This window comes from Plasmodium malariae, assembly GCF_900090045.1.
Source record: "Plasmodium malariae genome assembly, chromosome: 13".
In the NCBI taxonomy this organism is placed as follows: domain Eukaryota; phylum Apicomplexa; class Aconoidasida; order Haemosporida; family Plasmodiidae; genus Plasmodium; species Plasmodium malariae.
This window is the reverse complement of record NC_041787.1, coordinates 822,572-840,908: the sequence shown is the minus strand read 5'-3', so window position 1 is coordinate 840,908 and position 18,337 is coordinate 822,572. Positions and strand designations below refer to the sequence as shown.

Below are 18,337 nucleotides of genomic sequence, written 5' to 3'. Positions count from 1 at the left end.
TAAGCTGATCACATGGATATATTCAAATAAACATTACACTAAAGAATAATTCAATCTAGTCCCTATAATAACATATTATGAAACAAATGCTTACAAAACAAAATGTTAACAAACTGCTAACATATTGCTATCATGTTACTAACATATCAATAACACGCTGCTAAAGAGTTAATTACATAATGCGTAAGTCCATCCCCTGTTGGTAATGTGCCACAAAATATAAAACATACATATGTTTGTATGAGCCTACAAAAACTATAACACCTTGTTGTTTTTTTATTTTTCTTGTTTTAATTTGTACATGTATTTCTTTCATCTCCAATAGCAAATGCTTCTACTATAATATTGTTTTTATAAAAATATAGCTTATACATAAATGTTAATTATAACAACAAAAAACAAAAGTAAAATGAAACACAAAATTTAAAAAATTTTCTTACTAAACACAGAAGAAAATTAACAAAAATACAATTACAACTTTCAAATAACTGTTCATAAATATTATATAAAATGTTTCAATACATTATTATTAATGCGTACGTATAATATGTACTAATGCTACGAATTGAAAAATAACAAGTCATATATAAAAAAAAAAAAAAAAATGAAAAAAGGTTTATGTTAAACTTCATAAGAAAAGTGACGTTTTAGTTAAAATTTATGTATAATCAGTACAACATATAAAGTGCTATATGCGAACTATGAAAAAAAAAAATAATAAGGACAAAAAATTTGTATAAACATAGATATAGATAAATACGTATGTTATTGCATATATATGTATATGTTTATGTATGTATATGTATATATATCTATATGCATGCATATGTATGTATATGTATATATATGTATGTATATATATGTATGTATATATATGTATGTATATATATATATGCATATGTATATATATATTTGCATATGTATATATATATTTACATATGTATGTTTTCTTATATTTGTAATGTTAATGAAGGCGGGGCGGGAAAAAAAAAAAAAATTTCTAACAAAATGAAAAAAAGAAAATACGTTGTACCTACGCATAAATATATATTTACATAACATATATATATATATATATATTTTTACGCTTTTAAAATAGTGTTTTTTTCCTATGCATTATTATGTTCCTAAAAAAAGAAAATTAGGAGTGTAAACAATAGCGAATTAAAGTAAAAATACCTGAGAAGGGACACTATATTTTATGGAACAAAAGCGAAAAATACAGAAACACGAGAGCGTAATAAATACGTGTATACAGAATATATATATACGTATATATATGTATAATCTAAGTGGAGTTGTTTTTAAAAATGAACGGAAACAGTAAAGGAGGAGGAAACAAAAATGTTGTAGGTGCGGTGAAAGCAATAAGTCAAAACAAAGGGAAAAATAAAAGTGATAAAAATAATGGGATAGAAAATGTAAATAAAACTAATAAAAATAAGCAGGTTATAAAGGAGAACGAAAAAAAGGAATATAATGATTGGAAAAACGAAAGGAAAGAGAATAGTCACGTTGAAAAGGAAAAAAAAGCAAGTGATAACTTACAAAATGTTAGTCAGAATGAGAAAAGTCCAAACAACATTATTAAAAATAGTAACAATAACAGCAGCAGTAAGGTCAAACCTAACAAAAAGATTAAGAACAAAAAAAAAGTAGATAAGCTAGATATAATATTAAATGAATTTCAAAGTGGAGAAGTTGAAAAAGAAGTAAAAAAGAATGAAGAGGAACTAATAGAAAAAGAAGAAAGGGACAAAAAAAGAATCGACTTGGACGAGTTTGAAATAGAAAGAATAAAAAAAAATACAGTACTAAAAGAAAACTTTATACAAGAGCAAAATAATAGCCATATAAGATTACTGAAAAATTGGCCGCAAATAGAAAAAAGTGTGCAAACTAGCCCAGCAACAGTACCAATAGAATTAGTATTTCAGGGAGAGAATTATCCTGTTGGTGAAATATTGGAATATAAACATGTATTAAGTGGAAAGTCATTACAAGAAAAAAAGGAAAGGGAAAAATTAAATATTGATTATTATGATGATTTAAGAAAAGCAGCTGAATGCCATAGACAAGTAAGAAAATATATACAGTCTTATGTTAAACCAGGAAGAAAAATGATAGATATTGTACAAGAAACAGAAAAGAAAACAAGAGAATTAATTTTATCTAACAAATTAAAATGCGGATGGGGATTTCCAACAGGTTGTTCTTTAAATCATTGTGCAGCACATTATACACCAAATTATGGAGATAATACTGTTTTAAAATATGATGATGTATGTAAACTTGACTTTGGGGTACATGTAAATGGGTATATAATTGATTGTGCATTTACTATTGCTTTTAATGAAAAATATGATAATCTTATTAAAGCTACTCAAGATGGAACAAATGTAGGTATTAAGGAAGCAGGAATTGATGCGAGAATGTGTGATATTGGTGAGTCCATTCAAGAAGCTATTGAATCATATGAAATAGAATTAAATCAAAAAGTTTATCCTATTAAAGCTATATCTAATTTAAGAGGACATTCAATAAATAAGTATATAATACATGGTGGGAAATGTGTACCTATTGTTAGACAAAAAGAGAAAAGTGAAATTATGGAAGAAGGAGAATTGTTTGCAATTGAAACTTTTGCATCAACTGGAAAAGGATATGTAACACATGATAATGAATGTTCTCATTATATGAGAAATCCAGATAAACAATTTGTACCTATTAGGTTAAATTCAGCTAAAACATTATTAAAAGTTATTAATGAAAATTTTGATACATTGCCATTTTGTCATAGATGGTTAGATGATTTAGGACAAACTAGACATTTTATGGCCTTAAAAACGTTAGTAGATTTAAATATCGTTGAACCATATCCTCCTTTGTGTGATATCAAAAATTCATTTACCTCTCAAATGGAACATACCATTTTATTACGACCAACATGTAAAGAAGTTTTGTCTAGAGGTCCTGATTTCTAATCAGGATAGCAAGCTACTTTGAAAAAAAGAAAAATTATATAGAAAGAACTACGCTGTTCCATACCTCTCTATGGTATATTATATATTAAATGACATATTATATATTATATTATGTGATATATTATACCATTTGTGGACGTGAATAAAAATTACTGAAAAAGTTTTAATGATTTAAAGGTCATTTTAAAGGTCATTTTAAGCTATTGCATGAAAAAATATAGCACATAGTTCTATGCTATTGATGCCTCATAATATTCTGCGTCACTTTGCAACTTTCTCGGTGCAGGGAGTTATATATATAAATACGTTTATGTAGATAAATATGTCCACGTTTGTATACATAAATACGTATACGTATAGGTATACGTATATATATATATATATATAAATGCTTACATATTCTTATACCTCTTTGATAAGGCAGTTCTGTAACTTCATCCTAATCAAATGAAAAATAATTGTGTACTTTTTTGAAATTATTCCCTATAAACGTTGTTTTGTAATATTAATATCTATCTATCTATCTATCTATCTATATCTATATATATACATAAATACATATATATTTATTTATGTGTATGTATATACAGTACATATGTGTATTCCAATCTTTTCATTTAAGGAAACATTCCCAAAATTATTTTAATATCTTTGTTCATATACGCACACAAATTCATCCATTAATTCTTTCAAATATTCCATCAATATGTACAACCAATCTAAAATAATTCAATGAACATAAAAAATTCATTTTATATGACTAGGAATATATTCACCTATTAAATTTATTTTTAACAGATTTCACATTTTTTAAATTATATATTAAAACAATTTTGCAGTACTTGTAGAAACGCAAAATTCAGGGGCATCCTTTTTTTTTAAGATAAAAGGCTGATTAACAGACGTTAACATGCACAGGTGGGAATTTAACAAAAAAATAAGGGGAAAAAAAAAAAAAAAGAATGAAAAAAGAAAATAGAACAAAGAACAAAATACAACCATTTACAAAATAGTAGACAGGAAATACTTCTACATTTTTTTATTCTTATATTTTTATTGAAGCATGATTTGTTATTCAAAAATTCGTGTATTAAATTAGACAAAAAAAAAAAAAAAAAAAGGAAAATTAAATAGGTAAAAACGCACAACATCCATGCACATAGAATGTCATAAGCATGTACCAACAATATGTTACAAATAATTATAAATCCCAATTAATAATAAAACAAAAATAATAAATAAAATATGCACCTTTTTTAAAAATATAATAAAACACAATAAATAAAAGGGGTGTGTGCACACATATACATATGTAACTATATATGTATAATTCTGACGTATGCAAGAATTTACTACATTTAAAATTTGTGCGTATTACTATTATGTAATATATGAACGCACACGAAATAAAAGTTGCAGGTTGAAATGCGTACATAAGTATATATATATATATATATATATATATATGGGCATATGTAGGTAGGTATGTATTTATGTATGTATATATTTATGCACTACAAATTTAAATTTATAAAGGCGTATACATATCTTAGTTAAAAAAAAAAGAAATATAAAAAAAAAAAAAAAAAAAAAACAAATATTATAACAACGTTTAAATAAGTATAAACAGAAAATTATTTTATTTACTGTTTTTCGAAGACATTTTTTTTTCTAATTCCATCTGTTGTTGAAACTGTTGTCTAGGTGTTGGAGTCGTTTTGCGTGTTAACACAATAGAAACTATTTCTATAATAGCCAGTAAAACACCCCCAACAATAGCATTCCTTGAAGCAGACCTCCACCCCCCTCTCATGGCTAAAACTCCCCCAGTAAAAAAACCACTTCCAATAGCATTCCAGTGATCTTCCTTTTTTCTTAAATACTGAAAGGCACAATCAAAACAGCTAAAAGTACCTCCCCAGACGGCAAAGTTTCCTCCTAAAATAGGTGCCCTCATACGGCTACTATATAAAGCACCACTTAACACATCTCCCTTTGGACTATTTCTTGCGCCTTTTAAAAAATGCCATATATATCCTCCTACACATCCCATGCCAAAAGCTCCACCCATGTCTTCTATTATTCTATCTGGGCATGGTTCTCTTGCTAAATCCCTTTCTTGTAACATTTTTTAAAACATATGAACACATAAACAAATGTACTAGATTTTATGTAAAAATTATATTTCCTATGTATGCGGTTATTATCCAATAATCAAAAGAAAAAAAAAATTCCTTCTCTTAACAACTGTTATGTGTATTTATTAATCAAGTATTAATATATATACATGTGTACGAGTGTAACTGCATATGTATTGTCAACTAGCCCTATTACAATTTTTTCATATACGCTCTTACACTCTCTGCGGTTCTTCCTATGTTAAGGTGTTAATTTTTTCTTTTCAATGATAACTAATTTTTTAGTAAGAAATTAATTAAACTCTATAGATATAATTTTCTCTACATAGATAAAAAAATAGAATAAAATAAAGTGTCGCTACAACACAGTTTACAATAAAGAAAAATGTTATTATATAGGAGTAATATCAATTTCCTTTTTCCTTTTTCTTTTTTTTAAATTATTCATTCGCCTAGATAAAACCAAATGAACCTTTAATAAATTTGTAGATTTTATTATTTCGTTCATGCAAGAAAAAAAAAATGTATAGTATAGATTTTTCTACAATTTCTAGCATATTCCTTTTCATTTTGTAGATTCCAAATTATCATTTCTTCTTCATGTGTATTTTCTGAGTATGTTCTTGCGTATGTATTTGCGCGTGTTTTTATGTATAATTTAATGTATATATATATATATATATATATATATATATATATATATAATGCAGCACATATGATAAATGCCTTTTACACAATTTATCTTCTACGCATTTTAAAAGAAAAACTGATAAAAATATACTATGTATAAATTTTAATTAAAAAATTTTTTCCCATTTAATATAAAAGATCATACAATTTACTCATTTAAAGAACAAAGCGATAAATAAATAACATCATGGTATACATTTATATTGTGTATTTTATCATTTTATCGCTATGTTATTTTTTTATTCTTCAAATAGCGTTTAACATAAATTAATATTAAATGAGAACGTTCTCACAATTAAAAACTAAATTTTACTAGCTAAAATAATGAAAAATTGTAAAGTAAAAATTCTGTTTAAATAAATATATATTATGTAAATAAACATTGTTTCATAATTTACATTTAAAAGGTTATTCGTTCATTTATATTATTTTTTATGCTTAATCTACATTGTATTCCTAATTTATATATATATATATATGTTTTAAAGGATAAATTGCTTTAATTAATACACTTTTAATGTTGGTGTTTTTATATGTACGACACAAATTATCACATGAAAATTGTTGAGTATAAATTTGTATGTACCTTTGAGAAAAGCCTTATTATATATGCACAAAATTTGATCAGCTTCTTTTTATACATATACATATAATGTACTGAATCTTTTGTGTACGGATATGCATATGACATTATGAACAGTACATTCCTTTATGGGTATCTAAAATATGTTCTACAAGTTATATAAAATTAATCATTTGAACAAAAACAAAGTTTCATTTAATTGTTTTTTTATTTGAATAACAACTTCATGAAAGTATTTATTTGAATGTAGATTAAATATATTATTCAAAAAATTCACATTTTGTGGGGACTAACACATGTACACGTAAATAAATGTGCTTGGCACGTATTATACATATATAAAAATATGAGGAATATTTTTCTTTTTTTTAATTATCATCGATATACTAATTAAATTGCGAAAATATAAATGCATATAAAATTATGTTATAGATATAAATATTGCTATCCAACATAAATTTTACGCGTGAATAACATTTTTTTTTATTTAAGAAAAAAAGCAATTGTCAGTTGATAGAACCTCAATTTATATATAATACATTATTTCCCACAATTTTTAAAAAAGAAAAACGAATAACCAAGCGAACAGTAAAGCGAGCAATCAAATGAACAGTCAAACGAACAAGCAAACAAATAAACAAATGAGTGTATTATTTATTTGCATTTCTTTTGCCATATTATTTTAAATTAATATGAACATTAATTTTGTATGCTTAACCAAATTAAGCACTATTTTTGAATAATGACATTGTTCCTTCTTTAAACTATAACTAAGGCCATTTTAATATATATATACATACATACGAATAATATCATTATATTAAATTTTATTTTTTAAAAAAATGAATTTCCTACGTAAAAACACTGCAAATTTTTGTAAAAGCAAGGCTTTAAGTAGGCACCTGAACAATACAGGTAATAAGTTTACAAATTTAAGTAAAAGAAAATTTTCCCATGTAACCTCTTGTGGAAATTATGGTCAAAAGTTACAAACAAATTTCAGCAAATTTAATGGAAGAAGATTTGCTTCAAGTGAAGCTCAAAAATTGTCAGAAGTTGTGAAAGCAGAGGTGCAGCATGAAAAATCGAACTATGAAGCACCAGAAAATATTAAGAAGTTTTTACAAACATCAGGATGGAAATTTGAAGAACAGGAAGGAGATGTTAACATGGTGCTGACCAAAACTGTGGATGGAATGAAAATTATCATTGACTTTCAACTTGTGTCTCCATTTCAAGCAGAAGGAGAAAATGAAGCTCAAGCAGAAATGACTGATTTCTCAGTAACAGTTGAAAAACCAAATAAGCAAGGGGGTATTACTTTTTATTGTACTACCTTGCAGAATGATGAGAAATTTAGATATATGATAGGAAACGTCAAATACTATAAAAATGAAGAAGGAAAAAACTCTGTATCAGCTTATAATGGACCAGAATTTGAAGATCTAGATGACTCTTTACAAACTTCACTTGATGAATGGTTAGCTAATTTAGGTGTAGATTCAGAATTGTGTGATTTTATTGATTCATGTAGCATTGATAAAGAACAAAGAGAGTACATGTTATGGTTGCAGAACATTTCTAATTTTATTGAGTCCTAGTTAATCTTTTTTTTTTTTTTAAGATTAAATTAAAATTAAAATCGCATCTTATGTATAATTCCTGTTAACTGTTTTATTTATATGTGGAGCCTTTATTTATCCATTTATTTATTCATTTTTTATTCATTTTTTATTCATTTTTTATTCATTTATTTATTCATTTTTTATTTATGTATTTATTTATTCAATTATTTATTAATTTATTTTTTTATATTAAAGGCGCACAAGAGATATTATTAACAAATTTTATTATTTTAAGAAACCTTTTTAACAGTTTATTTCATAATGAAATACAACTTATTAATGCAAATAACTTATACTAAAGAACTTGTTTTTATAAAATTAACAACATAAATTATTTATAATTCAATTTTTTTTTCATGATCTTGTGTCCTAAAACACCATATTTATAACCATTTATAAATATTACACACATTCAAGAATGAAAAAATTTATATTTAAAACAACATTACAACATATCCAAAAGTTAAAAAAAAATTCATTAAAAAAATAGAGCTTTTTATGAACAAGTCATGTATATGAGAAATGAATCTAGCTAATTACGCCTTTTTTTTTATTTTTTTATTTTATTTTATTTTTTTTTTTTTTTTGAAGTAAATTTTTTTTTTATTTTAAACGTGAAATATAAAAAAATATTTATGTTTAACCAGAATGTGTATTCCATTGTTCATAGTTATTGGTCTACTTCCTTTTTTTCCATAGTATAATAAATATATGTACATATATACTCTTTGATATGTGCTCATACATATTTAACAGGTTGTATTTTCCTTTTTTCTGCTTTCATTCCTTTTTCTATTTAACATATTTGCAAAAGATTTTATTTCATATGTTTTATATATAAAATACAAGTTAATATACATTCCTTTAACAGAATAAAAAAAGATCTGCATTTAAAAAATGGAAAATATAAACAAAAAAGACATTTTTGTAAATTATTTAAAAATGTGCAATAAAAATGATATGGCTAGAGCAGTAATGAAATACTGTGATGAAGATCACGGAATAGTTTTTAATAAACATCCTGCTAGAAATGAGAACAAATTTGGGAAAATATATGATTTTTCAGTTTCTGAACTATCAAAAATAACAAATGTTTCAAATTCTTCAGATGATTCAAAAAAAATGATGAAACAAAAGAGCCATAATAGTTTTGATAGAATAGTGCAGTCTAAATGTTTTTATAAAAGTAAAATATCGTTCAAAGATTTACAAAAAGTTGGGGGACAAAAGAATGCTAAAACACGTTTTAACAAAATTCAGAGGGACAATGAAGGAGAAAAAGAAAATGACCCTATTTCTGAAATTATTAATGATATGTGTGAAATCATTGCACCCGAAGGAAAAGGGAAATTTCTAAAATTTATAGGAGAAAATTATGTATATGTCTTACTGGAAAATGTTAGGAAAATTTTGTTTTCTGTTTTTTATAACATGCATATTTACTTGAGTGTACACTACGATTATACAAAATTTTTCATAGAATAATATTATAAAAAAATATATATAAAATAAAATAAAACGTATATGTGAATGCGCATGAAAAATAAAAAAGAAAAAAAAAGAAAAATAGTATATTAATTACCATGAGAGAATAATCTTAATTATAGGAAGAATTAATCTGACAAGGAGATAGTTCTTAAACTGTTATACGTACATATATATATATATATATATATATAATTGGCGTGAAGTAACAATTTAAAAATATGATTAAATATAGAAATTTACTTTTCTCTTTTTTCTTTTAGGGAACTTATAATTGTTATCCTATTGAATTGCTTAAGTTAAATCGTTCTTATTTAAAGAAAAACTCACTGTACAATTTTAGTTTTAACTACAAAGACATAGCATTAAATCATACAAGAAATGTTTTAAAATGTAATTTATACTTCACCTTTTTTTTTTCTTTTTTTTTTGTTTATTAATATATCGTAAACCACTTTTTCTATTTCAGTGCATTTTTCTTTACATAATGTGAAATATATTCAAGATAACCCTTTCTTTTTTTATTCTCTTTTTTTATTAACTTTATTTTTTTTTTTTTACAGCGAAAAATAATGCTCTTCAGAAAGACGTCATTTTAACGGAAAAAAATAAACAATCCGACCAATTTCATTATTTCTCTAAAGATATGGATTATTTGAAAGATTACATAATAAACGATAGCAAAAATAACACAGGAGAGGAAATAAATTCATTAAAGGAGGATTTTGTTCACCTATCTATGAAAAGTGCACAAAGAAAAAGAGATGAATGTGACAAGATTTACCCACAAGGGCATAAAAATATAGGAGTATGACTAAAAAAATATAGCTTAAAATGAATAACATTAGGTACATATTTTATTATAAGTCAAAATAATGTAAAAAATTTTAAATTTTTAGCACATATATCAATTTTGTTATAACACCTTTTTTATTTTTTTCAGATTAAAGAAAATGTTAAGGTTATAACTTTAAATAATATATACAAAATGGAAAGTGCAAACTCTTACATTCCAATTGATTATACAGTTTCAGGCGATGAGAAATTCTGCATATACTGTTGACTCATATAATATAATTATCTCTTATTAATATAATTACACTATTTTTTATTTTGATCTGTAAATTTAGTAAATTTTAATAAATTATTAATCCATCATATGTAATGATACACAATTTAGTTTTTTTTTTTTTTTTTTTAACAGCTAATTATGTTATTTTATTAAATTATTCCTTTTTTTTACAATTTCTAATTTTACAGTGTACACTTCGTTTTGTGGTAGCTCATTTTGTTGAAACTCATTTTGATGTTGTTTTTTTTTTTTTTCTTTTAATCGTTTGATACAAATTATTCCGAACGAATTAATTTTATTTGTTCCTTTTACGATTTAAGACTTCAATTTGTAAGATGTTTTGTTATTATAAACCGTACATTGGTTGAAATGTAAGTTATTAGTTAAAATATATATGTGCATAATCTTCTTATTAATTGAAGGTGCTAAGGTATATTCCATATTCTACATATGTGTTTAAATAGCCGATAATAATTTTTTTCTTAGTGTTTCTTTTAATTAATGAAACGTGTGCACATAAATGGTTGAAGAATTAAAATATGAACACTTCTCAAATATTTCACATGCCTTTTTAATTAGTAAAATGTGATTTTATTATTCCCAGTTTTGTAAAAAGAAATACTAATACATATATATGTATATGACGGGGACTACTAATTATTACGTGTAACACATTTTAAGTTTTTCTACAAAAGGCAGAAAATCCGCTTTTTTGCACTTACATTTATATATTAATAAAAAAGGATGTGTTATATGAGAAAAAATAAATTTCTGATCATTTGTGAATACAAAAAATTTTCGTATTTTAAGCTTTTAATTATATATAATAGATGCTTGTGCATATAACTTTATGATTATATCATATCTTAAAAACAAAATAGTAACATATTTTTAAAGATAAAGAAAAAGAAATTAAGAAGGCTTTTTTTTTTGGTATTTAATTAATAAAACATACATAACCAATTTCATGTGATACAAAAGAAACAAAAAGTTAAAATAAAGGAAATAGAAATGCATGAATATAATAATCGCTATTTATTAAAATTATCAAATCATAGTAATTTAAGGAAGTGTGCATTTTTTGCTTTCTCTAATTTTTTTTTTTTTTTTTGTCCTTTTCCCTCTTTCTACTTTATTTTTCCACATTTTATGTTGTTCGATTCACGCCAATTTGAGAGAATATTTGCATACGCCACTTTTACGCAACACATAATTTTTAGTTTTTTTTTATTTTTATTTAAATCCTGCTTTGCTGTAAGTATTTTCTCTGAATGTTAAGCTGGAAAGAAAAAAAAAAAAAAAAAGATAAGAAAAAAAAAGAAAAAGAAAAGTTGATAACATGCGTTTCAATAGAGTTTTTCGTCAGCATTATTACCTTAGAAGGGTTTTCGAGAATGGAGTCAATAGAAGAACAATGCAACATAGAAGAAACTTCAACACATTTATTAAATTAAGCAAATCAGAAGAACTATTTATTATAAAAAAGGCTGAAAAATATACGAATTATGTAAAAGAAGGATATGAATTTAAAGTAGGTGTTTGGTTAAATATATGCAGTTTATTAATTTTAGTTATGATAAGTATAGGAGGTTATACGAGACTAACTGAAAGTGGATTATCAATAACTCACTGGAAATTTCAAGGAATAAAATATCCACGAAATGATGAAGAATGGCTAAAAGAATTTGAAAAATATAAATCAACACCAGAATATAAAGAAGTACATTATAATATATCATTGGATGAATATAAGAAAATCTTTTTTAATGAATGGCTACATAGAATGTTTGGTCGTGCTATTGGCTTATTTTTTGTGAGTGGTTCTGCTTTATTTTTGTATAAAAAGTGTTTAAAAAAAAATATGCTTAAAAATTTAAGTGTTCTCTTTGCATTAGGGACATTTCAAGGTTTCGTTGGTTGGTGGATGGTAAAAAGTGGATTTGAAAAATTACAAACAGAAAATAAAACACCAAGGGTATCTCCTTATCGATTAGTTTTTCATTTGTTCTGTGCGACGGTAATGTATAGTTATCTTTTTCTGAACTCTTTAACATTAATTGAAATAGGAAAATTAAGAAGACAATTTTCAAAAAGCCAAATAACAAAGTGGCCCGAATTTTTAAGAAATGAATTAATGCATGAAATGTATGAAAAACGAAATGTTACCAAGAAAATGAAATTAGGATTATTTGCTTTTGCATTTTTAGTTCTTTCAAATATTTTATATGGAGGTTTTGTAGCAGGTAATGATGCTGGGTATGCTTATAATACATGGCCAAAAATGTTGGATAAATATATTCCCGATGAGGTAGCAAACTTTTATATGAACAAAAAAAAAAAGTATGAGCAGTTATTTGAAAATACTGGAATAGTACAGTTCAATCATCGAATGCTTGCATATTTCATTGTTTTAAGTAGTTTCCTATTACATTATTATTCCAAGCAAATGGCTTTAAGTAGAAAAACAAAACTTCTCTTTTTCGCATTACCATTTATCACAACAGTTCAAATGTTAACAGGAATAAATCTGTTAGTACATCACGTTCCTATTCACATGGCTTTGGTGCACCAATTTGGGGGTTTCTGCATTTTGTCGACTCTTCTTCATTTAATTAAGCGCACGTGCAGGTGAGGAGCCTGAGGGTATATATGCATACATATGTACATATACCTACATATACATGGACATTTTTACATTATTTCCGTTCAAAAGAGTTAAAATATAATTATCTTATTTGTTAAATTGAAATATTATTGTACTTTTTTTTTCACATTTTTAATATATACCTTAATTTTATTTTGAAGTCTATTTAACTTATATAATGGATACCCCAATAGTTTCATTATTCTGTTATGTCCACTATAATTTTAAACTATTTCGCTATGCTTGTGCATTATTATTGTTTTGCCGGATTTTTAAATTATGTTATTTATTCTAATTATTTTATTTAGCCTATTTATTCTATTTATTCTATTTATTCTATTTATTCTATTTATTTTATTTATTCAATTTATTCTATTTATTTTATTTATTCTATTTATTTTATTTATTCTATTTATTCTATTTACGTTTTCTTTTTTTGTTATATAAATCTTTAATTGCATATCTTAGCTCATATTTCGTAAAGGGCGCACTACACTTTAATTTTATTTTATGCACTCCTTTTACGTATTCGTTGCATATATTTGTTGCCTACATTTGTTGCATATATTTGTTGCATATATTTGTTGCATATAATTGTTGCTTACATTTGTAACAGAGTATAAAAGAAAAAAATTTATCTTATATGTGTTGGTTGTACAAATACATATATTTTTCAGTTTGTCTTTAAAACAGTGCAGTTTTAAAAATAAAATTGAGAACGAATTTAGATCAAACATTTAAAAATATTTTTTATACATTTTCCTTTTAAACTGTGATTAATAAAAAGGCAAGGAAAAAAAAAAAAAGGTAAATAAATAAATAAATAGAGTAGTAAAGAAATAAAGTAATGAAGCAATAAAGTAAAATAATAAGGACGATAAGGTTAAACATTCTTGGTTATAGTAGCAACAATTCTTCACGTGTATTTTACTACGTACATAGTGATGTTTACTTATAATTAAATATGTAAGAATAAAATGGAGGCCTAATTACTTTTTTTCATACTGCAGGAATAAATTGGCATATGTAGTTTTTAACTTTATAATTTATTTTAATTTAATTTTTTTTTTTTTGAAAAAGGAGTCGATACTCATCTGGTTCCTGGGGGTTTGAGATGGATGTTTCTTATTTTTCGAGAACGTTTCATTTTGTTGCATTTTTTTTTTTTTTTCGTTTTCTTTAATTTTATTTAAGTGTTCGAGTATATCAAGGGGGGTTATTTTTTCACTTAATGATGAGCACATAAATCCTTTTATAATTAACCAAATAAATGTTCTTAAATTAGACCCGTTAATTTTGTAATGTCTGTTATTAAATTGTACTAAATATGAATCTACATATTTTTTGTATTCTTTATATTTATCAATATGTTTCAATTTTTTTTGGATAATTAAATTAATTGGATGTGTATTTACGTCAGTTATATATTTTTCTAGTAAATCTTTATCTATATATTGAGAATAATCAGGGAAAATTATTTTATGCTCTATTATGAAATTAAATAATATTATACATTTTAAGTTATAAAAATTTTGAACTTTTTTCATATTCGGTTTATAATATAATTTCCCATTTTCACACAATTCATCAGAGACATTTTTTAATCTATCTTTTATACTATTTACATCTTTTTTAAAAATATATAAAACATTTTTAGTTGCTTCTACTTTCTTTTTTTCATTATCCTTTAATATATTATCCAAGTAGTCTTCTAATGTTGTGTATGTAAAATTTGTACAATTATAATATATTATTGATATGAATAAGTATAATGCATCCACAGGATAGCAAGAAAAACTACAATCATTCTCTATAGTGTAGTTATTAATAAATAGGGACACACAACTTTTGTTTATTTTATCATTTTCATTTCTAATTGTTTCAATTTTAGGGTTATAATAATTCCTTTCCAATAAATAAAGTTCATTACTTTCCTGCTTAAAATAATATAGTACTGTTTTTGATGGATCTGGCACACTTGGTAATTTTATAAAAGAGTAATTTTTAACTTTAACATTTTCTGCCTTCTCCTTTTCATTTATATCCGAGCAAAATATATGAAATAAAAATGCACTTCTATTATTTTCCATGCTTAAAAAATGTATCCCTTTCAAAGGTTATGAAATGAAAGAATTATTGTATAGTATCTTTTCCTAGTACGTTATCAAAATAGTCCAACGTTTGGTTTTCTATTGTTTTATTTTTTTTTCCTCAGCTCGGATTTTGGGCATTACCGTTAAATTTTTTTTTTTTTTTTTTTTTTTTTTTTTTTGTGCTTATCAATGCTGAAAATGAAAGCTTACTGTACAAACTGTACACATTATACATATTATAAATATTGTACATTTAAACATATATATATTAAACATATGTACATATAAATATATGTGCAAGTTTTTTTTTTAACTTAAGTATATGGAAGTGAGCAGATGATGAAGATACATGCTTTCCATTTGTTACATCTTAAGAAAATTTATCTTATATCTTTTAAAAACTAAATTGCGATCATATAAGAAGATTGAATATTTTGGAAATTTCACACGCCACAATAAAATAAGTTAGAAAGAAAAATGATATTATGCAAAAAAAAAAAAAATGTATAAGAACTTGAAGAAAAAAGGAAAAGGAAAAAAAAATTAAAAAAGACGTGTAATTTTCTGAGGGACACATCGTAAATATTTGGCTTCTCTTAGGAACATATGTCTCATTGTTTTTAAAAAATTCTTATTTTACGTATATGCATACATACATATATACATGGCACGAACATATGTATATATGTATGCATATGACTTATATATGGCCTTAAAAATACGCCGAATTTTTTACATACATTTTTAAGAGTCAAATGAAAGTGGTTAAGATGCAATTGGTTTAAATATATCTATATATTAATTGATAAAAGTGTGCGAGAGTTAAAATTATAGATCAGAGCAGCTACTAGTGTGGATTTCCTAGTCTATACGTTTTCAACGACGTTGAATAAATTAATACAGTACTTACACATGATAATAAATACATTTCTTTAAGCAGTTCAAAATGGAAAAATTATGTCCTAGTGTTAAAATTAATCAAATTGCTAATTCAAAGGACAATTTCTCATATTTACCTGAGGAAATTACATATTCTTTTTATTTTAAAAAAAATATTTTATCATGTATGATGAACATTTCTATATGCATTCGTTAAAATACAGAAAATTGCTCCACATCGTATATCTCAGCAGTTGTACATAAGTACCAAGAGTTTAAGAGGGTGTATTACTAGTACTTTTTATTTGAGCAAATGCCATACATAATGATTTTTCTCATCACCTTTCATTCTGTACTATTCTTGGTGCTTCTTACGTTTCAGCTAATTTTTCTTACTTAGCATATTACTTATAGAGCTAATTAATATTTTGTTTTACAAAATTTTCACATTAACGGTTTAACGAAAAAGGAGCTAAATCGTTAAAGTAAAAAGAATAAATGAAAAACATATAAAATTAAAATAAAATATGATAAAAAACGAATAAAATAAAAAAAAAGAACCCAAAAAAAAAAAAAAATTAAATAAAAAATATAATGAAAAATGAATAAAATATAAAACAACTACATAGATTTGTTGAATAGCCTAGCTTCATATTCTTTCCTATTTTAATATACGTGTAAATTTTAGTATGATCAGAAAAAAAAAGTAAAATTTTTGCTGTAGCATTTTCAGTTATATATGTTCTATTTATTACAGTTCTTTTCACTATATACCGTTTTATAACATTTGGAAAACGTGTGCTCACTTTTTTTTTTTTTTTTTTCCCTTAACATATAAGCTCCTTACTCTCAAAAAAAAAAAAAAGAAAGCATGTATATATTTAGATCTTTTATTAGATATAATTCAAATGTATATATATACATATATATAGATAGATACATATATATAGATAGATACATATATATAGATAGATACATATATATAGATATATACATATATATAGATATATACATATATATATATATATTTCTTTATCCACAGAACATTCTAAAAAACTGCACACAGAGAAATTATGTTGCATTAATTTGCACGCTATTTTCAGTAGTGTACAGGCAAATATTTTCAATTTCTTAGTTAAAAAATTTTTTTTTTCTTTTTTTTTAAATCTTCGGTATAGACATATTTCTTTTAAAAAAAAAAAGAAATTCGCAACTACATAATATGTTCCACACACATAAAATTATTTTTGAGTTAGTTTTACACGTGCTTGTTACCTAAATAGTAAGGTAATAATAATATTCTATACTATATTTGGCCTTCTTTTAAATAGGTTGTTCAATTAAAAGAAGGACGTAAAACATTTACTAAAAGATAGGGGGAAATGGTTCTTTATGTAAATAAATAAATAAGAAAACTATTAAAAGTTATTTATTTTTCTATAAGCAACTGAGACGTATATATATTTTTTATATAATACCTTTATTGTCTTGTATGAAATAAGGTCTTCAATTTTTTTTCTTTTTTTTTGTATACGTTGAAGGAACATAAATGAAAAAAAAAAAAAAAAAAAAAAAAAAGCTACAACGTACATATACATGTTAAGAAAAATGCCTTCCCATTTTTAATGTGCTTAATCACAAACTTGTAAAATCGTAGGGTACATTATGCATTAAATCTAAAAGGTTTGAAAAAAAGAAAAAAGGAATAGAAAAAGCAATGTCTACAAATTTCAATTTAAAAAAATGAACTTCAAATTCTACAAATATAAATTTTCGTACAATTTGTAAAAAAAAAAAATAAATAAAAATAAAATATATATATATACATACATATATTTTAATTCTTATGTTTATTCTGCAATTAAAACAATTTAAAGGAGAGAGAAGCATATAAATTACACAATTTCTTAAAGTTTCACTAGAAAGAATTTAAAACGACGGTACAACTTATCTACGAAAGGGATTTAATGGGCATATGGTCACTTTTAATTTGGTATATTTAAAGCTGCTTAGTCTGTTTCGTGTTTTTTCTTTTTTTTTTTTCAATTTCTATCTCTTGTACAAATTTATAAAATAATTAAAAATAACCTGCGAATACACAAAACTGAAGTTATATTTTTAACGAAGAGAAAAACATGAAAATT

General features: G+C 24.3%; 6 protein-coding genes across 6 annotated transcripts; 4 read left to right on the top strand and 2 right to left on the bottom strand.

The window, feature by feature from the left end:
• Positions 1 to 1,310: 1,310 nt before the first annotated feature.
• Positions 1,311 to 2,984, top strand: METAP2 (methionine aminopeptidase 2, putative; the record flags this gene model as incomplete). Its single annotated transcript, XM_029007233.1, has 1 exon — positions 1,311 to 2,984. One exon carries the CDS (start codon positions 1,311 to 1,313, stop codon positions 2,982 to 2,984), a length of 1,674 nt encoding a protein of 557 aa, XP_028863643.1.
• A 1,639-nt stretch (positions 2,985 to 4,623) lies between these two features.
• Positions 4,624 to 5,112, bottom strand: TIM17 (mitochondrial import inner membrane translocase subunit TIM17, putative; the record flags this gene model as incomplete). The annotated part of the gene is made up of 1 exon (XM_029007231.1): positions 4,624 to 5,112. One exon carries the CDS (start codon positions 5,110 to 5,112, stop codon positions 4,624 to 4,626), a length of 489 nt encoding a protein of 162 aa, XP_028863642.1.
• A 2,125-nt stretch (positions 5,113 to 7,237) lies between these two features.
• PmUG01_13025500 (mitochondrial acidic protein MAM33, putative) lies at positions 7,238 to 7,996 on the top strand (the record flags this gene model as incomplete). The annotated part of the gene is made up of 1 exon (XM_029007230.1): positions 7,238 to 7,996. One exon carries the CDS (start codon positions 7,238 to 7,240, stop codon positions 7,994 to 7,996), a length of 759 nt encoding a protein of 252 aa, XP_028863641.1.
• Positions 7,997 to 8,917: 921 nt separating this feature from the next.
• On the top strand, positions 8,918 to 10,568 carry PmUG01_13025400 (conserved Plasmodium protein, unknown function; the record flags this gene model as incomplete). The annotated part of the gene is made up of 4 exons (XM_029007229.1): positions 8,918 to 9,397; positions 9,769 to 9,898; positions 10,069 to 10,313; positions 10,449 to 10,568. 4 exons carry the CDS (start codon positions 8,918 to 8,920, stop codon positions 10,566 to 10,568), a joined length of 975 nt encoding a protein of 324 aa, XP_028863640.1.
• A 1,348-nt stretch (positions 10,569 to 11,916) lies between these two features.
• COX15 (cytochrome c oxidase assembly protein COX15, putative) lies at positions 11,917 to 13,209 on the top strand (the record flags this gene model as incomplete). Its single annotated transcript, XM_029007228.1, has 1 exon — positions 11,917 to 13,209. One exon carries the CDS (start codon positions 11,917 to 11,919, stop codon positions 13,207 to 13,209), a length of 1,293 nt encoding a protein of 430 aa, XP_028863639.1.
• A 1,058-nt stretch (positions 13,210 to 14,267) lies between these two features.
• PmUG01_13025200 (ribonuclease H2 subunit B, putative) lies at positions 14,268 to 15,311 on the bottom strand (the record flags this gene model as incomplete). The annotated part of the gene is made up of 1 exon (XM_029007227.1): positions 14,268 to 15,311. The coding sequence occupies one exon, from the start codon at positions 15,309 to 15,311 to the stop codon at positions 14,268 to 14,270; it is 1,044 nt and encodes a 347-aa protein (XP_028863638.1).
• Positions 15,312 to 18,337: the final 3,026 nt, after the last annotated feature.